Raw genomic sequence first — 26810 nt, 5'->3', positions numbered from 1 at the left:
TTCATATTTATATGGTAAGCATATAATCTCTAACTTTCAAAGGATTAATACAAAATATTGAGTTATTAATTCATCTTATATTCAAATAATCTGAAGTCTGTATCTTTAATATTTGCAGACATCCAATGACACCTTTGAAATTCCCCTAATGTTGACTGGAAATGTAGTGTTACGGAAGAGGCTCAACTATGAAGACAAGACTCGCTACTTTGTCATAATCCAAGCTAATGTGAGTATTCAATTCCTTTTAAACTTCTTCTGTGAAATGATGAAGTAAAAGACTCATCCAAAATGTATCAGATACTCTTGGAGAGATCTGTGTCATTCACTTCTTCATCAGGGCACTCCTACCTTAGTGGTAGTTATATATAATATTCTTTTAGATGGGGAAAGGGATAGAATAGGTATTTTCATTCACTGTATTCTTTGACCTCTAAATTATTCTTATGTATTACCCGCAATCCAATATTTTTAGCCTATTCTGAAATAATTTTCAAAGTAGGATCCAGCAAATAGCTGCAGCAGAATCACCTTGGGTACATATTAAATATACATATTTCTGGACCCTACATCAGATGTTCTGAATAAAAATCTCAGATGATGGAAGTGGAATATCTGCATATTTAGTTAGCTCCTCAGGGGACTCTAAGATACAACAAAGGCAAAGAGTCGTTGCCTAATTGGTTGTGTTTTCCTCATGGCATTCACTAGTTGAGTAATTGTTCACTAGATATCAGCTAATATGCCCATAACTGAAGTTTATGCTAATGTATGTAGACAACAATAACAGAACATCTAAAACACAATTGCTTATAAAACACAGACATTTATTATAGTTATTATTAGTGGAAGTTCAATAAAATTTCTAGAATTATGTGGCTCAGTGTTTGGTTTGACAGTTCAATTATATCATCAGGAACTTAGCTTCTTTCCATCCTTATACTTCTCTGTTCTCTGAAATGTGCTTATTTTCTCAATGCCTTATCAACTGGGAGCTAGTTGTATACCATGGCCATAAGTGTCACAACAGTATTTCAAGTCTGAATGCAGCAGGTGGAAAGGATAGCAAAACTAGGATTTTATTCTATGTTTATTGCTTCTTCCTTCTTTGATCTGAGAAGACACTCTATTCAGAGTTCTCTCCCACCTAACATCTCCTTCCAGACTTGTATCACCTGAGTCAGCATGATAGGAAGGAAAGCTGAGAAAGTCCGTATGTGTCAAAATGGAATGTGGTATTTACTTCTGAATTATACTACGTGTGGTTCATATCGTGAGACTGGGCACATTGATAAACTAAAAACGTTTTTCTTTTCTTACCAAGAAGAATGGGAGTACCACTTGAGAAAAACATTAAAAGGGGAGATCATAGAAAAAGTCCCATATTAAGTGACAGTCTTATGTTTTTGAAATAACGGTTAAGAAATGAGCTATCAAGATATAAAAAGTATGGAGAAAACTTAAATGGATATTAATAAGCAAAATAAGCTATTAAGAAAAGGCTAATACTGGATGATTCCAATATATAACATTCTGGTAAAGACAAAACTAGTAAATAGTATAAAGATCAGTGGATGCCAGGGATATGCTGGTAAAGAAAGGGATTAATAGAAGGATCAATATTTTTAGGTCAGTGAAAATACTCTAGATGAAACCATAAAATTGGATAGATGTCATTATACATTTGTCCACTCCCATGGAATATACAGCACCGAGAATGAATGATCTTTAGTGGATGAACTTTGGTGATTATCATTGTTCAATGTAGATTTATTGATTGTAACCAATGTACAACTTTGATTAGGGATGTTGATAAGGGGGATGATATGCATGTGTGGGGGCATGAGTGTATGTACTCTCCTCTTAATTTTTCAATAAACCTAAAACTGCTCTAAAATAATAGTCTTCTCTTTTAAAGCAGCTAAACTCAAAGCCATCCTGTGCCTTTGATGATTCCTACGTGTTGTAATCTTACTTGCATAGCAGAACAGAAAGATAACAGGGGATGGTAAAAGGAAAATAACCTCAATTAGTTGTTCTGAAGAAGTTAATGTGAAAAAATGTGTCACGAACTTGTCATTTTCTTGCCTTTCTTAGAGCTATATTACCTGAAACAGAATGTGTATGTGTATAGCTAGATAGGTAGATAGATACATAATTAGGCATATGTAGATAGAAATATATAGGTAGACATATACATCTAATTTTTGAAGTTAAGTTTATAAGCTTTTATTTATATTTCTTCAGTCTTTAGAAATTTATATATTATAATTATACATAGTATATATAATATATATATGTATGTGTGTGTATGTGTATATATATATATATATATTTTTTTTTTTTTCAGAAAGAGAGAGAGAATAGGAAGGAGGAAAAAGGAAGAGAAAGAGAGAGAGAGAATGGGGAGGAGGGAGAAGGAAAAGAAAGAGGGAGAGAGAATGGGAGTATTGCTTTCTTGCTCAGGCTAGAATGCAATTTAGTAATGGGTATTGAAAACCTCAGAGTCCTATGGAATGTATTCATAAGCTAGTTTCTTATGCAATTAAAAAGAGCTAATTTTTAAAAGAAATGCAAGGTGAAAGATTCTGAATTGGTGTCTAGTTTAAAATATTTATAAAGACATCTGGAACAATTTCTATCCAACATGATGGTCTACTTATAACTGAGGGAGTGATTAGTTTTTAGCATATCAGGGATGAAATTATAAAAGAGAAGTACATATGTAAATCATCAAAAGAAAGTTTATCCCAAAGGTGGCAGAAAAAAAGAAAGAAAGAAAGGAATAGCATTAGGAAGAAGTCAAATGAAGATTTGAATTTAAATGCAATAATAGTTTTTATTATAAATTTAAGTCATACAGTACAAAATGTAAATGTTAAATATAGAAGATTTTTTGGTTTTTTTTTTAATACTTTAAGTTCTGGGGTACATGTGCAGAATGTGCAGTTTTGTTACATAGGTATACATGTGCCATGGTGGCTTGCTGCACCCATAAGCCTGTCATCTACATTAAGTATTCCTCCTAATTCTATCCCTCCCCTAGCCCTCCACCCCCTTGCAGGCACTGGTGTGTGATGTTCCCTTCCCTGGGTCCAGGTGTTCTCATTGTTCAACTACCACTTATAAATAAGAACATGGACGTTTAGTTTACTCTTCCTGTGTTAGTTTGCCAGGGATGATAGCTTCCAGCTTCATCCATGCCCACGCAAAGGACATGAACTCATCATTTTTTGTGGCTGCATAGTGTTCTATGGTGTATATATGTCACATTTTCTTTATCCAGTCTATCATTGATGGGCATTTGGGTTGGTTCCAAGTCTTTCCTATTGTGAAAAGTGCCACAGTAAACACATGTGCCTGCATCTTTATAATAGAATGATTTATAATTCTTTGGATACATACCGAGTAATGGATTGCTGGGTTCAATGGTATTTCTGGTTTTCTGGTTCTAGATCCTTAAGGAATTGCCACACGGTCTTCCACAATGGTTGAACTAATTTACACCCCCACTCAATAGTGTAAAAGTGTTCCTATTTATCCACATCCTCTCTAGCATCAGTTGTTTCCTGACTTTTTAATGATCGCCATTCTAACTGGCCTGAGATGGTATCTCATTGTGGTTTTGATTTGCATTTCTCTAATGACCAGTGATGATGAGCTTTTTTCCCTGTTTGTTAACTGCATAAATGTCTAAAGAAGTGTTTGTTCATATCCTTTGTCCACTTTTTGATGATTTTTTTTGTAAATTTAAATTCTTTGTAGATTCTGAATATTAGCCCTTTGTCAGATGTATAGATGGCAAATTTTTCTCCCATTCTCTTGGTTGCCTGTTTATTCTGACAATAGTTTATTTTGCTGTGCAGAATGTCTTTAGTTTAATTAGATCCCATTTGTGAAGGGATGCTAGCTATCTTTCCTAACAAGATGTAATTCCTAAAATTATAATATTACTATTTCTTTATTAGCTCAATTTTTTATCTTTATGGACTGAAATATTCAAATAAAATATATAAGTATTATAAATGTACATGTTTGTATATGTAAAATTCATTTTCTATATTTTATATTTCAACCTTTGTAAGCAACTTGTCAGAAATAACCCCCACTCTGACCTTCCCTCAGTTCTGCTTCCTACTGATGTGCGAGGTTAATGTTAATTGTAACCCCATTGTTTAAACTCTGCAAGTTTCTTGAGCATTTTCTGAGGAGTGAGAGTGAAACGGAAGGATAGCAGGTGATGGTTTATGGAAACTAATATTTATAGAGTGTTTGACTACTAAAGATACATACGTATTTGGGAATATAAACGATACTATCCTGTCTGCTGGTTTGCATAAATATTAAGAAATATTAGGCAAAAGTCTCAAAGAAAAATTGTTTTCAAGAGAATAGAATATCCCACTTCCTTTTGGTTAATGTTCATAGAAACATGATTTTTTTCCTCAACTTGTATTTTAAACACAGGGAGTACCTATGCAGGTTTGTTACATGGGTGTATTGCACTGACGTAGTCAGTGTAGTACTCAGTGGGTAGTTTTCTGAACCATCCCGTCTTCCTGCCATAGTAGTTCACAGTCTATTGTTCCCATGCTTCTTTTCCTGGGCACTCATTGTTTAGCTTCCATTGAAAACTGATATCATGTAGTGTTTGGTTTTCTGTTCCTGCATTAATTGACTTGGATTATGGCCTCCAGCTTGATTCATGTTGTTTCAAAAGGACACAATTTTATTCTTTTCTGTGGCTTTGTAGTATTCCATAGTGTATATGCACCACATTTTCTTTATCCAGTCCACTGTTGATAGGCACCTAGATTGATCCCATGTTTTTGGTGTTGTAATAGCATGGCAATTAACGTCTGCATGCGTATGTCTATTCGGTAGAATGAACTATTTTTCTTTGATTGTATATCCAGTAATTGGGATTGCTGGATTGAATGGGAGCTTGGTTTTAAATTGTTTGAGAAATCTTCAAACTGCTTTCTACAGTGGCTGAAATAATTTACATGCCCACCAACAGTGTATAACCATTTCCTTTTCTCTGCAGCCTCACCAGTATATGTAATTTTTTGACTTTTTAATAATGGCCGTTCTAACTGGTATGAGGTAACATCTCATTATGGTTTTATTTTGCATTTCCCTGATGATAAATGCTGATAAGCAATTTTCATATGTTCGTTGGCTTCATATATGTCTTCTTTTGGGAAGAGTCTGTTCATGTTCCTTGCCCTTATTTTAATGGGGTTATTTGGTTTTTGCTTGTTGAATGATTTAAGTTCCTTATAGATTCTGAGTATTAGACCTTTGTCGGATGCATAATTTGCATACATCTTCTCCCATTCTTTCCATTTTCTGTTTCATGTATTGATAGTTTCTTTCAGTGTGCAGAAGCTCTTCAGTTCAGGTGCCACTTGTCAGTTTTTGTTTTTGTTGCAATTGCTTTTCAGAATATCATTATTATGAAATCCTTGCTAAAGCCAGTGTCAAGAATAGTATTTAATAGATTTTATTCTAGGATTTTTATAGCTTGAGGTATTATATTTAAATCTTTATTTCATGTTGAGTCGATTTTTGAATATCTGGTAGAATTCAGCTGTGTGTCCATCTGGTCCAGGGTTTTTATTGGTTGGTAAGTTTTTTTATTACTAATTTAATATCACAACTTGATATTTGTCTATTCAGGGTTTCTTTCAGTAGCTTTCTGATTCAATTTTGGAACATTATGCATTTCCAGAAATATATCAGTTTACTCTAGATTTTCTAGCTCGGGGTTGTGGGGGGCACAATTCTGTTCAGAGCAGTCATCGAACTTTACCTTTTAAAAAGATATTCTCGTTTGTCAGTTAGAATCACAGTTTCCTAAATTAATGTAATATTCTCTTATTTTTAAATAATTAAAATATATTATTTTTTAAAAAAAGAAAAGAGAAATGTAGATGAAAATGGGAAAGAAACAGGTATCTTTCTAGATTTTAGTTTCTATCAGATTGTCACATAAAACACAATTATATAAAATATTTATAGAAATAGTTAATTTTTATTCTTTACCACCCACAATTTAGAATGTCTTTTCATTTACTCAGAACAAACTTGAGCAGTACTGTATTACTATAAAGATCCAAGAGTAGGTTGGTTTTGTTTGTTTGTTTGTTTTGTTTTTATCTCAAGTGCCAAAGGATTTTTTTTAATGGATATATTAAGATCCATCCTGATTGCAAACTGAGAGAAGAGCATCATGAATTAGCATTACCATCATGGGCTCACAAGTTCTGAGTGTGCATGAGACATATTTTTATATCTTTTCCTGTGTAATATGTGTTGGTGTTAAATTATGGGAGAATTCTCACGTGTGGAAACTGTTCTTAGATTTTGTTGCTACATCTCTGCCATGATAGTTTTGCTTGGATTATTTTTATTTCTCACTTGAAAATACAAATTTTCTTAATAAACACTTGTAAGCAATGTCTTTCCCCAATATAAGAACAAACTTCCATCACATATTTTGGTATATACTTCTGGTAAATACGCTATGTTTAATACACCAGTATCTAGTCTATGGAGTAGTGGCAATGACCCAAAGAAGTAGATAATGAGAGATTTGATGCTGAAAGCCTGAAAGAAAACATAAAGTAAAAAAAAATTCAGATTTGTCTATTATAGTGATTTGGTGATGACATATAAAGGAGAAGGCTGAGTGACATGGAATGGTAGAAATACTGCCTCTGGCATATATATATATATATATGTATACACATACATGCATATATGTGTGTGTTTACATATGCATGCTACATTCATATATCTCATAAAATATTTATTATCTATTTAATATTTTTATAAATTAACTTTATATAATTCAATCTTTTAAAACCTAACTTCATCTTAAGCAATCATTCTCTTAAATGGTAGGTTAAAGCCAGGGACATACCTATATATAGTCCTAGCTACTCAGGAGGCTTAGGTAGGAGGATTATTTGAGCCCAGGAGTTGAAGTCTATGTGGGCAACATAGTGAGATTCTCATTTGTAAAAAAAAGTAAATAAAAATTTTTTTCAAAAATTTTTTTCAAAAAGTATCTCTGATGCCAAAAGCAAATTTAAAAATACATATTAAATATGCCATTTTATTAACTTGTATTAATTATGTTGTTGAGGAAAAATGTAAAACCACTAATAAATGTAACAAAAGTTCATCAGCCCTATTAAGGAAGCTTTCAGTTTTCACATATATATAAATTAAAAGAGTTGTTTTTGTTCTTAAACTTTAATATAACTTTAGAAATATGGAAGATAAAATGACTTAAGGGTTTAAAACACTGGATGATGCAACAAAAAGGGCAATACATGTGAAAATATAACCTAATCTTTATGAGGTCATATTAACATTACTAATTTTCAGTACTAAGTGATTATCTTAATAATGGTATAAGGAAACATGTCCTCATCATTTTATTAAAACTGTCAGAAACGGTACTGGAGTCTGCCCCTTTGAAGCTACTCAGGATATGCCCACTCAACAAATCATTACGTAATTTATCCATTAATTCATATATTGTAGACATAGCTATAACCCAATTAAATAAACGATCTATCAGTATTTAAAAAGTGGCAAGTTTGATGAGCTAGTTGCTTTTTTTTTCTAAAATTTAAAATAGACCTATACATTAGTTTTAAATTAAGATTTTTCTGCATGTTCAAAATTCATACATTTTAAGAATAATTTAGAAAGTTCATTTGTGAACCACCAAAATTACCTCACATGTGTCATATTGCTCCTACTCTACTTTTCAACTGGCCTAGAGGTTGTAAAGAAGAAGGTGTATATATTTAACATAACGAGGGGAAGAGTCTTGTAAGGGAAATAAAAATAGTTTTCCAGGAGAACCAAGGGGAGATTAAAATAGCTTGTGATCATGTTTATGTAGGTAAGAATAGACTTCCTTGTTTTTTTCTTCATTTTCATAAAATTTCTTGGGCAAGGGAATTGATGGCAGCCTCACTCTCACAAATACCTGCTTTTAGTGACATAAAAGAAGCTCAGAAAAGACTTCTTTGTGTTTGTTGAGTCTCAAATGTCTTTAGTTTTAAATCATCTCTATAGTGACTCTGGGGATCTCAGTGGGTCCCAAAACTTTGAAAATATAAAATTTTGTTTTTTTAAGCTATGGTGTTATCACAGTCTATCTTATACTGTATCAAAACATCGAAGACTACTGGAATCATAAAGTTACTACATTCTAGACATGGTTGTACTTACAAAATTCCACCAATGGAAATTTGTGCTTCCTCAAACTTTACCCTCAAGCATTGCTTTACAACTTTTTTTTGAGCAACCAGATCGGTAATGAGCTTAACCGAAATGCACTATTATCCATGCTTTAGAAAAAGGGATTCTGTTTTTGTAATTGGAAGGCAAATATTAATGCTGGGAACTGTCACAAAGGAAGACATTTTGTGAACAAAATAAAATAAAATAGCAGTCTTTTAGTATAATTACTTTTTAAAATTATTTAACATAAATTAACATAAAATAAGCTTAACTATTTTAAAGTGACCAATGCATTTGGTACATTCACAGTATTGTGCAACCACCACCTCTATCCAGTTCCGCAAACATTCTAATTACTCTAAAGAGTTGGCACCACTCATGCAGTTGCTTTGCATATCCCCTCCCCAGCTCCCTGTAGCCACCAATTTGTGTTTTCTTTGTATATGTGTGTGTGTGTGTCCACACACACATACACACTTTAAGTTCTGGGGTACATGTGCAGATTGTGCAGAATTGTTACATAGGTATGCACATGCCATGGTGGTTTGTTGCATCCATCCCCCAACTTCTACATTAGGTATTTCTCCTAATGTTATCCCTCCCCAATCTCCCCACCTGCTAGCCCTTCCCTAGACCACCACACAACAGGCCCCAGTATGTGACATTCCCCTCCCTATGTCCATATGTTCTTGTTCAACACCCATTATGAGTGAGAACATGTGGTGTTTGGTTTTCTGTTCTTGTGTCAGTTTGCTGAGAATGATGATTTCCAGTTTCATCCATGTCCTTGCAAAGGACATGAACCCACCTTTTTTATGGCTGTGTAATATTCCATGGTATATACCTGCTACTTCTTTATTCAGTCTATAATTGATAGGCATTTGAGTTGATTCCAAGTCCTTGCTATTGTAAACAGTGCTGCAATGAACATATGTGTACCTGTGTCTTTATAATAGAATGATTTATAATCCTTTGCGTAAATACCCAGTAATGGGATTGCTGGGTCAAATGATATCTCTATTTCTATATCCTTGAGGAATTGCCATACTGTCTTCCACAATGGTTAAACTAATTTACACTCTGACCAGCAGTGTAAAAGCATTCCTTTTCTCCACATCCTCTCCAGCATCTCTGTCTCCAGATTTTTTAAAGATCGCCATTCTAACTGGTATGAGATGGTATCTCAGTGAGGTTTTGATTTGCATTTCTCTAATGACCAGTGATAATGAATATTTTTTCATATGTTTATTGGCTGCATAAATGTCCTCTTTTGAAAAGTATCTGTTCATATCCTTTGCCCACTGTTTGATGGTTTTTTTTTTTTCTTGTAAATTTGTTTAAGTTCTTTGTAGATTCTAGATTTTAGCCCTTTGTCTGATGGGTAGATTGCAAAATTTTTTCCCCTTTTTTTGGTTGCTGGTTCACTCTAGTGATAGTTTCTTCTGCTGTGCAAAAGGTCTTTAATTAGATCCCATTTGTCTGTTTTGACTTTCCTTGCCATTGCTTTTTGTGTTTCAGTCATGAAGTCCTTGCCTATGCCTATGTCCTGAATCATATTGCCTAGGTTTTTCTTCTAGGGTTTTTATGGTGTTAAGTTTTATGTTTAAATCTTGAATCCATCTGAAGTTAATTTTTTTAATAAGGTGAAAAGGATACAGTTTCAGCTTTCTGCACACAGATAGCCTATTTTCCCAACATCATTTATTAAATAGGGAATCCTTTCCCCATTGATTGTTTTTGTCAAGTTTGTCAAAGATCAGATGGTCGTAGATACGTGGCATTACTTCCAAGGCCTTGTTCTGTTCCATTGGTCTCTATCTCTGTTTTGGTACCAGTACCATGATGTTTTGATTACTGTAGCCTTGTAGTATAGTTTGAAGTCAGGCAACGTGATGCCTCCAGCATTGTATTTTTTGCTTAGGATTGCCTTGGCTATGCAGGCTCTTTTTTGGTTCTATATGAAGTTTAATGTGTTTTTTTCCAGTTCTAAAGAAGGTCAGTGGTAGCTTGATGGGGATAGCATTGAATTGATGACTTACTTTGGGCAGTATATCCACTTTCATGATACTGATTCTTTCTAACCATGAGCATGGAATGTTTTTCCATCTGTTTGTGTCCTTTCTTATTTCCTTGAGCAGTGGTTTGTAGTTCTCCTTGAAGAGGTCCTTCACGTCTTTGTTACTTATATTCCTAGGTATTTTATTCTCTTTCTAGCAATTGTGAATGGGAGTTCACTCTTGATTTGGCTCTCTGTTTGTCTGTTATCGGTGTATAGGAAAACTTGTGATTTTTGCACATTGATTTTGTATCCTAATACTTTGCTGAAGTTGCTTATCAGTTTAAGGAGATTCTGGGCTGAGATCATGAGGTTTTCTAAATATACAATCATATCCTCTGCAAATAGAAAGAATTTGACTTCCTTTTTTCCTAGTTGAATATATTTTGTTTCTTTTTCTTGCCTGATCGCTCTGGCCAGAACTTCCAATACTGTGTTGAATAGGAGTGGTGCTGGTTTTCAAAGGGAATGCTTCCAGTTTCTGCTCACTCAGTATGGTATTGGCTGTGGGTTTGTCACAAAAAGCTTTTATTGTTTTGAGATACATTCCATCAATACCTTGTTTTGCTGCTTCTGGATATTGCTTATAAATGGATCGTATAATATGTGACCTTATTTTTTGTCTGGCTTCTTTATTTGAACATATAATGTTTTCAAGGTTCATCCATGTTGTTGTATATATCAGTGCTTTATATCTTTTTGTGCTTGAATCATATGCATTGTATGTACATACCACAATACATTTATCCATTTATTCACTGATAAATATGTGGGACTTTGCCGCCTTTTGTCTTTTGTGAATAATGCTACACGAACATGCTCACAAGTTTACTTTTCAGTGTTGTACAAAATAGAATTCAGAAAGACAGAAAAGTGTAATAGTTCTTTGAAATAATAAATACTATGAAAGCAAAAACATTTCCATATTCTGTTATAATGAATGATGCTACCACCACCACCCTCATCAATGGATATTCTGGATGGAAATCACTTAGGTCTAGTATGTTTTTCTTCTATACCAAATACTCTTTAGATAAATATAAGCAATTTAATTTCTAATAAAATTACTACCCATTCTTTGTGTAATATCCATCGTGATTTTCTCCCAATGAAATAGAAAGGAAAACAAGAAAGAGTAGCTTAACAGTTGGAAAAAAACTGACTAGACACAACCTCAGCCAGGTGATTAAGTTAACAACAGTGATAAGTCATATTAATCATATATAATCTTTATCAATTTGTCAAAATAACACTTGATGGGGTTTTCCTACATAAATCACATAACCCCAGTCAAATCTTGAGGAAAACACCAGATAAACACCCATTGAGGAACACTGTGCTAAATATCTAACTATTACTTAAAATTGTCAAGGTCATCAAAAACAGAAAAAAAGTCTGAGAACTTGTTACAGCCAAAATGAACCTAAGGAACCATTATGATTAAATGTAAAGTGGTAACCTGATTGAGATGCTGAAACAGAAAACTGACATTAAGTAAAAACTAGGGAAATCTGAACAAATTTTGGATTTTAGTTAGGAACAATGTATTGCTACTGCAAATTTGCAATAGACAAAGTTAAATGATAAGGAAGACTTTGTTCACGGCTATTGCAATAGAGAAGAGAGACCAGAATGCAGACTGGATCTGAACTCAACTCTGATAGAAAGAAAAGCTGCAGAGCTGTTAAAAGCTCCAGTGGACTTGGGTGTGCGGGAATCACAGACCAGGTGTGTTTACTAATTGATTTTCCCAATGCAAAATAAACTTCCTTGAATTTTCATGACAGAAAGTAGGTTTAGAAATTGGAGGAAGCCTCCTAAGGAAGTTAGGCTCCTACCGTCCCAGAGAAACTGGGAAATAGGGGCTTCTTCCTTGACTATTATAATGACATGGTCCCCCAGGTCATGAAAAAGATGGGCTCCTTTGTAGAACTGACAAGAAGCTTTTAAAAATTCTACATCTCAGAGGGGCAGAGAAAGAATTTACAATTACAAGGTTTCTAAAGTAAATGCTCTAAGAAGATGAGAGTGACCTTCATGGTTAGGCTATTTAGTAATGTGAACTGGTAGGTAAAGGTCTAACATATAAAAGCTTCACTACTGTAACATACTTTCAAGAAAGTTGCTTGGAAGACAATCAGATCTCAGTTTACATCCTGGCTTCACCACTTAAAACTGTTGTTTTAAGCAAGTTATTGATCAATTTTTTGTTTTAAATGAAAACTAATTCTACATTTTACATGCTTTTCCTTTTCTTTTTCATTCTTTCTCGCTTTCTCTCTTTCTTTCTCCTTCCTTCCTTCTTTTTCTTCCCTCCCTCTCTCCCTCCCTCCCTTCTTTTCTTTTCCCTTTCTTTCTCTCTCTTTCTTTCTTCCTTCCTTTCTTTTCTTTTCTCTTTTCTTTTTTCTCTTTTTTCTCTTTTCTTTTCCTTTTCTTTTCTTTTCTTTTCTTTTCCTTTTCTTTCACCAAGTCTAGGTTCAAGCGATTCTTGTGCCTCATTCTCTTGAATAGCTGGAATTACAGGTACCCGACACCACACCCAGATAATTTTTGTATTTTCAGTAGAGACAGTTTTTTACCACGTTGGCCAGGCTGGTGTTGAAATCCTGACCTCAGATGATCCACTGGCCTCAGCCTCCCAAAGTGCTGTGGTTACAGGCATGGGCCACTGCTCCTGGCCATTGTGCCTAATTTCTATAAACTACCTGTTGTTTGTTTTTCTCTCTAACAGGACCGCGCCCAAAATCTGAATGAGAGGCGAACCACCACCACCACTCTCACAGTGGATGTTCTGGATGGAGATGACTTGGGTCCAGTGTTTCTTCCTTGTGTCCTTGTGCCAAACACTCGTGATTGCCGTCCACTCACTTACCAAGCTGCCATACCTGAGTTGAGAACTCCGGTAAATATATTATTTTCTTTCTCTCTTCATTTGCATGTTTTAAAACTCCATGGGATCATGTTCAAGTATTTTGTGGACATATTAATTTATACTAGCAAAACTTATTATATGCATGTTGAAAAATATGTATGTCCAAAACTATTTTCAGGGAGTATGAAAAAATTTTTGACACAATGAGTGATTATATAATTTACAAAGTAGAAAGTATGTCATGAAACAGCAATTCAACATGGTTATTTTATATTTTTCACTAATAAATCACCAAGGAGTCCATTGACCAACACATTCTGAAAAACTCCAAGTAATCACTACAGCATTTTCTTAAAATCACATTTAAACATGCAGTCCTAAGTCAGAGGACTCTTAAGTCAATAGGATACTCTTTTAATCCAGTAGAGTTTTGAAATGTTATTGGAGATTATGTTTGGCTGTTTAAAGGTAGGAGCTAACAAATACTGAATACAGATACTTATCTCTTAAATTAAAGATACAGAAAGGTAAGGCATGAGTACATATTTTCTACACGTAATCCTGTATTTTTGACAAATGCTAATCAAGCTATAAATTTCTGTCAGTTTGGAATTTACACCTTGGGCCTCCCTAGATGATTGATGTGCATACCTAAGAATAAAGATTTTAAGGCAAACAGATATCCTGCTGAGGCAAAAATATCAATTTCTCCCCTAAACGGTATATATATGTGTGTGTGTGTGTGTGTGTGTGTGTACACATACCATTTTAAAAAATTCAGTGGTCTAGGATTTAACCATTTAGCTAATATTTGTGCTGTTTCCCTGGAAAGCAATCAGCTCTCTGGGTTCCAAAAATGGCTAAAAGTGTTAGAATTTTTTTGAAGCTATTTGACATTTTTCTCAAAACACATGAGAACTGCAATTCTTCTTTTTAAAATTCATTTATTATACTTTAAGTTCTGGGGTACATGTGCCGATCCTGCAGGGTTGTTACATAGGTATACGCATGCCATGGTGGTGGTTTGCTGCATCCATCGCCCCGTCATCTACATTAGGTATTCCTCCTAATGCTATCCCTCCCCAATCCCCCTACCTCCTGCTATTCCTCCCCTAACCCCTCAAGCCCCAGGCCCAGTGTGTGATGTTTCCTTCCCTGTGTTCTTGTGTTCTCATTGTTCAACACACACCCCCATTATGAGTGACAACGTGCAGTGTATGGTTTACTGTTCTTGCATCAGTTTGCTGAGAATGATGATTTTCAGTTTCATCCATGTCCCTGCAAAGGACATGAACTCATCCTTTTTTATGGCTGCATAGTACTCCATGTTGTGTATGTGCCACATTTTCTTTATCCAGTTTATCACTGATGGGCATTTGGTTTGGTTCAAAGTCTTTGCTGCTGTGAACAGTGCCACAGTAAATATATGTGTGCCTGTGTCTTTATAAAAGAATGATTTATAATCCTTTGGGTATATAGCCAGTAATGGGATTGCTGGGTCAAATGGTATTTCTAGTTCTAGATCCTTAAGTAATCACCCCACTATCTTCCACAATGGTTGAATTAATTTACACTCCCACCAACAGTGTAAAAGTGTTCCTTTTCCTCCACATCCTCTCCAGCATCTGTTGTCTCCTGATTTTTTAATGATTGCCATTCTAACTGGCTTGAGGTGGTATCTCAGCATGGTTTTGATTTGCATTTCTCTAATGACCAGTGATGATGAGCTTTGCTTCATACATTTATTGGCTGCATAAATCTCTTCTTTTGAAAGGTGGCTGTTCATATCCTTTTTTTTTCATGCAAGTTAACTGCACCAGTGGTCATCTCTGCTAGTAGACACAAACATGATTCTCAACTATTTTAGATCTATGAGAAAATAGGTGTATTCATATTATAACATTGGATAAGCACTCCTTGGCTTTATGTTGAGAAGGCATTTTTATTATATTCCTCAAAATCTCAGGTAGAGAAATGACCCTCAGAACTGCGGTTCTCTTTTGGCGATTTCAGCCTTTTTGTGCTGGTTCCTTCCCATCTTTGTGGATTTATCTACCTTTGGTCTTTGAAGTTTGTGACTTTTGGGTGGGGTTTCTGAGTGGACGTCCTTTCTGTTGTTGTTGAAGCTATTTCTTTCTGTTTGTTAGTTTTTCTTCTAACAGGCCCCGCTGCTGCAGGTCTGCTTGGAGTTTGCTGGAGGTCCACTCCAGATCCTGCTTGCCTAGGAATCACCCATGGGGGCTGCAGAACAGCAAAAATTACTGCCTGTTCCTTCCTCTGGTAGCTTCGTCCCCAAATGGTACCCGCCTCATGTTAGCCAGGGCTTTCCTGTATGACATGTCTCCTGGTTAGGATGCATGGGGGGTCTGAGAACCACTTGAGGAGGCAGCCTGTCCCTTAAGGGAGAGCTGCAGTTCTGAGGGTCCTTTCTCTATTTGATATGTTGAGGAATAAAATAGGAATACCTTCTAAATGTAAAGCCAAAGAGTGCTTATCCAATGTTATAATATGAATACATCTATTGGTTTTTCTCATAGTAGATCTAAAATAGCTGAGAATCATGTTTGTGTCTCCTAGCACAGATGATCACTGGTGTAATTAATTTTAATTAACAAAAAAAGCTGGAGATAAAAATAAATAAATCTTATGTGCATTGAATAAAAGAATATGTTATCAGCCAAATGAAGTATTTTGCAGACAAAAAAGCTGATCAGAACTTGTCTGGAGAAAATAGACATGGATTACCTAAGGTTGTATGCCATTGTTAATTTGTTGAATCCCAGCAAGAAAACCCAGAAATTATTAAAGATGGTGAACATAAAAATTTTCTTTGAAAGGACTGGTAAAACTAATGATGACAGGTATAATTTTTATAAGGCTGCACACCTATTGCCATCTGCCCTTTGGCAAAACTGACAAATGGCAATGGAAAAAAATGAGTCCCTACTCAATAAATAGTGCTGGGAGAACTGCCTAGCCATGTGAAGATTGAAACTGGACCCCTTCCTTACACCATACACAAAAATCAACTCAAGATGGATTAAAGACTGAAATGTAAACCCCCAAGCTGGAAAGGCCCTGGGGACCACCTAGACAATACCATTAAGGACAAAGGCACAGGCAAAGATTTCATAACAAAGTCACCAAAAGCAATCGCAACAAAAGCAAGCATTGACAAATGGAATCTAATTAAACTTCACAGCTTCTGCACAGCTAAATAAACTATCAAAGGAGTCAACAGACCACCTACAGAATGGGAGAAAATACTTGCAACCTATGCATCTGATGGAAGTCCAATATGTAGCGTCCACAAGGAACTTAAATTTACAAGAATTTTTTAAAAAAGCATTAAAAAGTGTGCAAAGGACATAAACAGTTTTCAAAAGTATACATACATGTGGCCAATAAATAAAAAGAAAAACAGTTTAATATCACTAATCATTAGAGAAAAGCAAATCAAAACCACAGTGTGAAACCATTGCACAATCAGTCAAAATGACTATTATTATAAAGTCAAAAAATAACAGATGCTAGTTTCCTTACCAAACTTAACAGAGGAACAGAAAACCAACTTCCACATGTCCTCACGTATAAGTGGGAGCTAAATGATAAGAACACATGAATAGAAGGAACGGAACAACAGACACTGGAGTCTATTTGAGAATGGAGAGTGGGAGGAAACAGAGGAGCAGAAAAGACGAATATTGGGTACTGGGTTTAATAACTGGGAGATGAAATAATCTGTACAATAAGCCCCTATGACAGACTCTCACCTGTGTCCCAAACCTGCATATGTACCCTTGAACCTAAAATATAACTCTTTTAAAATAAGCTTTATTTATCTTTTAAAATATCTGCAAGAGGGTGGGTTTGCTCTATGACTAATTACTTGAAATTTAAACATGTGTAAGGTTTACGTATATTAGGTGGTATTAAAATCTTTTAAAATTTCTACAAGAGGGCAGTTTTGCTCTATGACTAATCATTTTTTGCATATGAAATTTAAACATGTGTAAGGTTCAAGTATATTGGCTGGTATTAAAATGTGCATTTTGTTTTATTCAGAAATTTTTATTTGGAAATACAGTAGTGTAAAAGCAGTATGCTGAAATACATATTTAATACTTGATAATAATCTTTTTCAATCATCCCCATACAAATTAGGCACTCAGGAGTGTGTGTGTGTGTATGCGCACGTGCGCGTGCACGCGTGTTTACTTCCAATTAAAATCCTTTTGAATATAAAAAGAAAAAACATAATCTTTAGTATTAATTGATGTTTCTGAGTTAATATATTTAGCTAGTTTACCAGTGGGACCTGAAGAGAAGGTATATATTGAAACCACAATAATCCAATTCAATGAGTCAGTCTGATGACTATTTAATAGTAGTTCATTGAGGAAAGTAAAGGAATATAGAGACTGCTGCTTGAAAAGCAGAGTGTACAGACTTAATTTTATAAAGGATCATTGAGCTTCCTTTTCTCTCCAGATTACAGACTGAATATCTTTCTCATTCCTTGCAGTTTAGTGCTAGAGACCAGACTATACTTTGAATTTGGGGTAATAACATAAATGTTCATAAAGTCTAGAGGTTGTATAGAATGTTCTGTTTGATGAACTGTGCTAAGCTCTGCACAAATATTAACTGATTGAATACCTTGAATATACATAAAAACTCTTGGGAGACAGTTTATGTAGATATATAGACATAGATATGATTTAGGAAGAGTCAATAAAATTAAGATACATTTGAGGCGTGGATCTACACACAAATATTGATAGCAGGTTTTTTTCTGGCTCTTGCATCCTGGGTTAAGTTGGAGATTCTTTCTATAGATAGACATAGTTGAAAAGTATTTATATCCCAAAGTATTTTCTGAGAGTATGGGCAAATTTTTGGTCAAAATCCCTTGCCCTTTTCCTTGTTGTACCATAATATTCATATTTTGAGTATCAGTACTCAAAGAAGAACTAGTCCAAGGATAAAACTTATCTAGTCTTCCGATGACAAACCCAATCCAGTATTAAATTTTGCATATCCTAACATAAGGAGAATGATGAACTAATGGTAAAGAAATTAAGCCCAGAAATTTTTTATGCTCTGAATCCTTTGTAAAGAAGTATCTAAGCTAAGAGCATGAGGGATCCTGAGCATGATGGATTCTTCGTGGTAAAAAAGGAGGTCTTTAAGTGAAGATCAATAAATAGTTTTGTGAACAAGTACTTTTGTATTTTGTTTTAAAATCATGCTTTTTGAATTAAATGTTATGGAAGAAATTCCAGAATGACTAATCTTGACCCTTTTATCATTTTTAACAGATTGAGCCATTTCTTAACATACCTTGAAACAATGAGAATTTTAGTTGTACACATTTAAGTAATTATGGCAAATATTTTTTATTGTCACATACAAAAATATAGATATATTAACTTGAGACCTAGATACTTGTTCAGATTATCAGTCACTGTATCACAGGCCACCAGAACTTAGTGGGTTCAAACAAAAATCATTTAATTTGCTCACGAAGTTGCAATTTTTGCAGGACTTGAGAAAGCATCTTATCTTTGCTCAGTGCAGTATCAGCTGTGGCACTTTAACTGAGGGCTGTGTACCACTTTCATGATGGTTAAAGTAGATGGCTACCAACTTGATTTTGGCTATTGACTTGTACTCATCCAAAGCTGTAGGCTGAGGCTTCATTTTCACTTCTCTTAAGCCTCTTATAGCCTGAGAATAATGGTCTCGAGCTTCATCCAGTCCCTGCAAAGGACATGAACTTTTTTTTATGGCTACATAGTATTCCATGGTATAAATGTGCCACTTTTTCTTTATCCAGTCTATTATTGATGAGCATTTAGATTAGTTCCAAGCCTTTGCTATTGTGAACAGTGCTGCAATAAACATACATGTGCGTGTGTCCTTTTAATAAAACGACTTATAATTCTTTCGGTATATACCCAGTATTGAGATTGCTGGGTCAAATGGTATTATGGTATTTCTAGTTCTAGATCCTTGAGGAATCGCCACACTGTCTTCAACAATGGTTGAACTAATTTACACTCCCACGAATAGTGTGAAAGCATTCCTGTTTCTCCACATCCTCTCCAGCATCTGTTGTCTCCTGATTTTTTAATGATTGTAATTCTAACAGGTGTGAGGTGGTATCTCAATGTGGTTTTGGTTTGCATTTCTCTAATGACCAGTGATGATAGCTTTTTTTCCATATGTTTGTTAGCTGCATAAATGTCTTCTTTTGAAAAGTGTCTGTTCATATCCTTCGCACATTTTTTGATGGGGTTATTTGTTTTTTTCTGTTAAATTTGTTTAAGTTCTTTGTAGATTCTGGATATTAGCCTTTGCCTGATGGGTAAATTACAAAAATTTGTTAACCTTCTGTTGGTTGCTGGTTTACTCTATTGATTTTTTTTGCTGTGCAGAAGCTCTTAAGTTTAATTAGATCCCACTTGTCTATTTTGACTTTTGTTGCCTTTGCTTTTGGTGTTTAGTCATGAAGTCCTTGCCTATTCCTGTGTCCTGGGTTGTATTGCCTAGGTTTTCTTCTGGAGTTTTTATGCTTTTAGGCCTTATGTTTAAATCTTTAATCCATCTAGAGTTAGTTTTTGTACAAGGTATATGGAAGGGATCCAGGTTCAGCTTTCTGTATATGGCTAGTCAGTTTTCCCAACACCATTTAGTAAATAGGGAATCATTTCCCCATTGCTTGCTTCTGTCAGGTTTGTCAAAGATCAGGTGGTTGTAGATGTGTGGCATTCCTTCTGAGGCCTCTGTTCTGTTCCATTGGTCTATATCTCGATTTTGGTACTAGTACCATGCAGTTTTGATTATAGTAGTCTTGTATTATAGTTCGTCGGGTAGCATGATGCCTCCAGCTTTTTTCTTTTGTCCTTAGGGTTATCTTGGTTATACGGGCTCTTTTCTGGTTCTATATGAAGTTCAAGGTGGTTTTTTCCAATTCCATGAAGCAAGTCATTGGTAGCTTGATGGGGATAGCATTGAATCTAAAAATTACTTCGGACAGTATGGCCATTTTCACAATCTTTATTCTTCCTAACCGTGAGCATGGGTACACATTTAAAGCAGTGTCTAAAGGGAAATTTATAGCACTAAATGCCCAACAGAGAAGTGAAAAATGATATAAAATTGACATCCTAACATCACAAGTAAAATAACTAGAGGAGCAAGACTGAAAAAATTCAAATACTAGAAGAAGGCAAGGAATAACTAAGATCAAAGCAGAAATGAAGGAGATAGAGACACAAAAAAAACCTTCAAAAAATCAATGAATCCAGGAGCTATGTTTTTAAAGATCAACAAAATAGATAGACCACTAGTCAGACTAATAAAAAGGAAAAGAGATAAAATTCAACTAGATGCAATAAAAAATGATAAAGGGGATGTCACCATTGATCCCACAGAAATACAAACTACCATCAGAGATTACTACAAACACGTGTATGCAAATAAACTAGTAAATCTAGATGAAATGGATAAATTCCTGGACACTTACACCCTCCCAAGACTAAACAAGGAAGAAATTGAACTCCTGAATAGACCCATAACAAGATGTGAAGTTGAGGAAGCATTTAATAGCCTACCAACCAAAAAAATCCAGGAGCAGATAGGTCCACAGCCGAATTCTACCAGAGGTACAAAGAGGAGGTGGTGCCGTTCCTTCTGAAACTATTCCAAATGATACAAAAAGAGGGAATCCTCCCTAACTCATTTTATGAGACCAACTCATCCTGATACCAACACCTGGCAGAGACTCAACTGAAAAAGAAAATTTCAGGTCAATATCCATGATGAATAACAATGCAAAAATCTTTAATAAAATACTGGCTAACCGAAGCCAACAGCACGTCCAAAAGTTTGTCCATCATGATCAAGTAGGCTTCATCCCAGGGATCCAAGGCTGATTCAACATCCACAAATCTATAAACATCATCTACCACATAAACAGAACCAAAGACAAAAACCATATGATTATCTCAATAGATACAGAGAAGGCCTTTAACAAATTCAACAACCCTTTATGCTAGAAACTCTCAATAAACTAGATATCAAGGACTGTATCTCAAAATAATAAGAGCTATTTATGACAAACCCACAGCCAATATCATACTGAATGGACAAAAGCTGGAAGCATTCCCTTTGAAAACTGGCACAAGACAAGAGTGCCCTCTCTCACCACCCCTATTCAACGTAGTATTGGAAGTTCTGGATAGGGCCATCAGGCAAGAGAAAGAAATAAAGCATATTCAAATAGGAAGAGAGGACATCAAATTGTCCCTTTTTGCAGATGACATGATTGTATCTTTAGAAAACCCCATTTTTTCAGCCTAAAATCTGCTTAAACTGATAAGCAACTTCAGCAAAGTCTCAGGATACAAAATCAATGTTCAAAAATCTCAAGCGTTCCTGTACACCAATAATAGACAAACAGCCAAATCATGAGTGAACTTCCATTCACAATTGCTACAAAGAGAATAAAATACCTAGGAATACAACTAACAAGGGATGTGAAGGACCTCTTCAAGGAGAACTACAAACCACTGCTCAAGCAAATAATAGAGGACACAAACAGAAGTATTTTTTTGATAGTAAGAGTTTAACAATATTTGCTATTGTTACTATTATTGGCAATGGACTTTTTTATGTGGCTTGGTGTTTACTCAGAGAAATGTGGGAAGAACTTGCTAATTCAAATTAGTTATTAAAACTCTAACTTTAGTTGAAATTATAGCTTTAAAAACTGAGTTGTATGTAGATAGTACCTAATTTATTCTGATTGTACTATTTCAAATTAATTCGGTATTATTTTGGATCTTTAAAAGAATGCAATATATTTATTCAAAAGAACAGTAGGGTTTTTTTTGTTTTTGTTTTTTTGTTTTTGTTTTTTTAAATGAAGAGTTGGCATTGCCACTGCTGGTGCTGAGTTACTTATGCAGTATATTATTACTTTGGGGAGAGGCAGCTGCTGATGCCAAATGCCAGAAGGTGATACTCCGAGAGAGAAAATACATCAACTAAACAAATTTTAAATGACAGATGAGAAAGTATCTTGCTTCCTTCCTTTCTTTCTTTAATAAATATAAGACAATAGATTATAGTAATATTTCTCAAATTGTCCCACAGAGCCTCCTGTTGGGCTGTGGTGCTTCAGGGCTTCCGGTATAGGTAAAGATAGGACTTCCTTCTCTCTATAAAACTGGCAATTCTGCTGTGTTTCCACACACTAATGTAGAAGGTTTTTCAGAATTTACTTTAATTATAAAATAATTGGCTGCTAATTATAAATTATACAGAAACATTTTAAAGGATTAGACACATATTAAAAATCAGAAATGCTCAATCCTCAAACCCCAGTCCCTTGGATGACCATTATTAATTTGATAAATGTCTTTCCAAATATCTGGAGCCTGACTTAAGCAAATTAATTTCAAACAAGCCAAATGACCCTGGCCTACATAAAAGTAATGTATTAGAAGATTCACTGTAGCCTCACAGAATCTATTGGTAACTTTTTAAAGGAATTAAGAGCTGAAGGTTGAGAAAAAAAAAAAAGGCATACCTGTATGTTTTGGGGGTTGGAGATGGATCATGTGATTTGGCCTGACTATATAGACGAGATGTAATTTTTTGTCTTTCTAACCCAATGCAAATTTGAGGGAGAGAGCAACTGATTAACCTGGCTTGAATCACATGCTTGCCCTTTGACCAGGAGAATGGAGCCTGGAATAGTTAATTTTATGCATTAACTTGGCTAAGACATGGTACCCGGATATTTTGTCCAATATATCTGGTTATTGCTGTGAAGGTATGCTTTTAGTGATATTAATATCAGATCACTAGATTTTGGATCTGTGATATTGGTGGGCTGCATGTAGTCAGATGAAGACTTTAAGTAAATAGACTGACCTCCCTCAAAAAACTGAGGATTCTGGCAGATTGTTTTTGGACACAAACTGTGACAACAGTTCTCTGTGTCTCCAGCCTGCTGGCCTATCCTATAGATTTTGAATTTGCCTAACTCCACATCACATGAGCCAATATCTTTAATTATCTTTCTCTCTCTCTCTCTCTCTGTTTCTCTCTGTGTGTTTCTCTCTTTCTCTCTCTCTCTCTCTCTCTCTCTCTCTCTCTCTCTTTCTCTCTCTCTCTCTGTCTGAGAAACATACACATGCACATACATATGCACACATTTTACTGGTTCTGTTTCTCTGGAAGCTACAACCAATACAGGGCCCCTAATGAAAGTGTGTCTAATGGAAAAGGTAATTTATTTAAAACCCAAGAGATTGTTAAAGCAAAATGGATGCTAGGCAGCTGAAAAGCCAAATATTTAAAGCAAATATATAATCAAATCATCATTTTTTTCTAGGGTCTTCCTATGGTTGTCTACCAGATTTTCCTGAAATCTGGTCAGAATGGCTTTGAAATATACACATTAGATCGTATCTCTTCCCTTCTTCAATGCTATGATAGATAAGCTTCTCATTAAATAACCATGTTTAAGTGCCTTCCTTTACCATGACCTGTAAGCTACACAGCCTCGTCTCACTTGCCTCATCCCATTTACTTCTACTACCTCTTTTCCACCTGCTTCCTGGTCTTCTTTCTGTCCTTTATCGTGCCACATTTTTTGGATGAGCAGAAATGTCTTTGTGTGCCATTTTTTTCCAGAATGTTCTCTTCTAATATTTTCCTGTGCCTGGCTACTTTATTTATTTAGATTTCAGCCCAAATGTTACTTCCTTAAAAAAGACTTCCCTAATATCACAGTCTATAATAGCCAGCTTTCCTCAAGAATTAGATACTGCATGACTTTGTTTTCTGCAGATTAGTTTGCTATATGGAAATTTCTTGCACATTCATTGAATTGATTAATATCTGTCTACTTCCTTCAAAATATAAAAATGTCAGAAACAGAGACTTTCCCTATATCATTTGCTATCTTATTACAAACTGTTAAGATGGTGCCCCAAATGTAGGATGCTCAATTAATATTTACTTACATGAAATAAATTAAAACTTCCCTATCAATGCATATGTATTTTACCTTTTATAATAGCTGCATAGAATTACTTTGTATAAATGTACCTTAATTCATCTGTTTTATATTTTGGAATTTTGTGTAAATTACTACTTTTTAAAAAAGTGCTTCACTGTTTAAAAAAAAATACCTGGATAAAATATATTCCTCTCTAAGGAGATGTATTTCTCTCTGATGTGTTCATTTGTAAGCAAAACTAAATTTATGTTACATATTCCTTATTTCAGTTCTTCTTGATTAAAACAAATAATGAAGGATATGCTAATGCATTTTAATAGTTTTAACTGTTGGGGTTAAGTATAAGTAAAGCATGGTTTTGAATTCAGTGAGGTGACCAGAAAAGAAATTATGTAAATAACAATAAAACTTATAAACATAGCTGTAAGATTATTCACGAGCAGCTTTGCAGCGTTCCTTTTTAGAAGCCTTATTATATGTAGTGGGCTTTATGGTTAAGCTTATTTTTCTGTAAGAATATTATTACTCGACTATAATAATTCTAAACTAAATTGATTTGTAGGTAGCCTAATAGTGATTTCCTTGAATTTTACTTTGTTTACTAACATCTTCTGCAAATACATAAAAAAAGGTAAATAAATAGACTATAGACACAGCAATGGACTTACCTACTTCCCAAGTGATGTTAGTTAATGATACTTTCAAGACCTTAAGAGGAAATCTTATACATAACCCACTGTCCTTTCCTGTCCCTGTTTCTACTTTTGCTCCCTGTCGCCCATTTTTCACACAGCAGTCAGAGTGATCTTTTATTTATTTATTTTTTTATTTCAAAATCTAGAGAAAGGGTGTTTATTTTTTTTTTTATTGTACTTTAGGTTCTGGGGCACATGTGCAGGTCATGCAGGGTTGTTGCATAGGTGTGTAAGTGACCAGGTGGTTTGCTGCCTCCATTCCCCCTTCTCTATATCCGGCATTTCTTCCCAGGTTATCCCTCCCCTAGTCCCCCACCAACTGACCCCAGTGTGTGATGCTCCTTTCCCTGAGTCCACGTGTTCCCATTGTTCAACACCCGCCTATGAGTGATAACATACAGCGTTTGGTTTTCTGTTCTTGTGTCAGTTTGCTGAGAATGATGGTTTCCAGTTTCATCCCAGTCCCTACAAAGGACATGAACTCATCGTTTCTTATGGCTGTGTAGTATTCCATGGTGTATATGTGCCACATTTTCTTCAGAGTGATCTTTTAAAAGCATAAGTCAGTTCGTTACTCTCTTGCTTAAAATACTTTAATAGCTTCCAATTATGGTAAGAATAAAATTATCAATGGCTGTGTGTGGATTACTAGAGTACACATGATTTAATTCTTGCCTATCTGCTGCTCTGCAGCCAGGACATTTATCCTGTGCCTTGGACCTTCTGAGTTTGTTTCCATGCCCAAGCTTTTGTTATTCATTTTGCTGTAAAACTCCTTTCTCAGACCTTGAAATCATTGGTACATTCTCATCAATCAATACCAAGTTGTAGGAAACAATATAACTTCCCAAATTTCCTGACAACCCTTCCTCATGTAGTTTTGCTTTAAATAAAAACAGTCATAGAGATTAATAAAAAAGTTGTATTTGCTTTTTGTTGGTATATAAAGGTGAATACAATTTATAGGAGCTCTGTTTTCAGTGAGATTTCCTTGAAACTTGAAGCTGGCTTGTGCCAGTGTTAATAATTTAAGGGGAAACAATGATATAGTTCAGTAAATAATATATAAGACAGCTGGTTCATTTTAATAAAATTGAAAAAATCTTGCCATATCAAGATAAGCAAAGAATAATTATTATTGGGACAATAAATATTTATAATGATATGTCAAAGAGTTGTGATGAACATCGAAAATACTCTGAATTCCTAAACACTGAAACATGAGCAATTTATCTGAAGACATATGAAATGAAAAAGCACTTATTCCTTAAAAAGTTACTTTTAAGGTGACATTTTCACATAGGAGAACAAAAGGAAAAATGTAGAATGATTTAAGTACATCTCTGTCAAGGAGCATGTCTTTAGTATGAATTGAGGTTTATATGAAAGGGTTTGAATTTATCAGCCTTGCATGCATGCATTGGATTCAAAAGTTATTTAAAACACTGTTTTTACTCAGAAGGCTTATTTCTCAGTCTGGTTGCTTTGGTATGAAGTGTCAGAAATAAGGAACTTCTTGGATTGTATACTTAGGTTATAAATATTTCCTGTGCTCAGCAATTTTATTCCACACAGCGTTTACAGAGCATGTGCCTAATTGATAACACATATTTGGTCCTTAAATATTAGATTCTCTTGTATACATTGTAGAGTATCTTACATGCCTTAATGCATGCATGGTATGACTTTCAGTTGCATTACTCTAGATTTTGATTTCTAATTATTGTCACTATTATATAGCAATACATTTCCATATATTAACATCTGCAGAGAAATTTTTTGTGTGTGTGTGTGTATATATGTATATATAGTGTGTGTGTATGTATATGTATGGAATTGTTTCCATTTGAAACAATGTTATTCATGATAATTGAGGAACCC

At 34.8% G+C, this 26810-nt stretch overlaps 1 protein-coding gene across 1 annotated transcript in view; it reads left to right on the top strand.

Moving 5' to 3' along the window:
- Positions 1 to 26810, top strand: part of PCDH15 (protocadherin related 15) — a 965496-nt gene that overhangs the window by 485572 nt on the left and 453114 nt on the right. Inside the window, exons 7-8 of the mRNA XM_064374141.1 lie at positions 119 to 229; positions 13056 to 13226. Coding sequence (XP_064230211.1) covers positions 119 to 229; positions 13056 to 13226 — 282 coding nt within the window. The remainder of the gene's footprint in view (positions 1 to 118; positions 230 to 13055; positions 13227 to 26810) is intronic.

Source organism: Aotus nancymaae, unplaced genomic scaffold, assembly GCF_030222135.1.
Source record: "Aotus nancymaae isolate 86718 unplaced genomic scaffold, 86718_ANA_hifiasm-v0.15.2.pri h1tg000010l, whole genome shotgun sequence".
Lineage (NCBI taxonomy): Eukaryota > Metazoa > Chordata > Mammalia > Primates > Aotidae > Aotus > Aotus nancymaae.
This window is presented reverse-complemented; position numbering and strand designations above follow the sequence as displayed.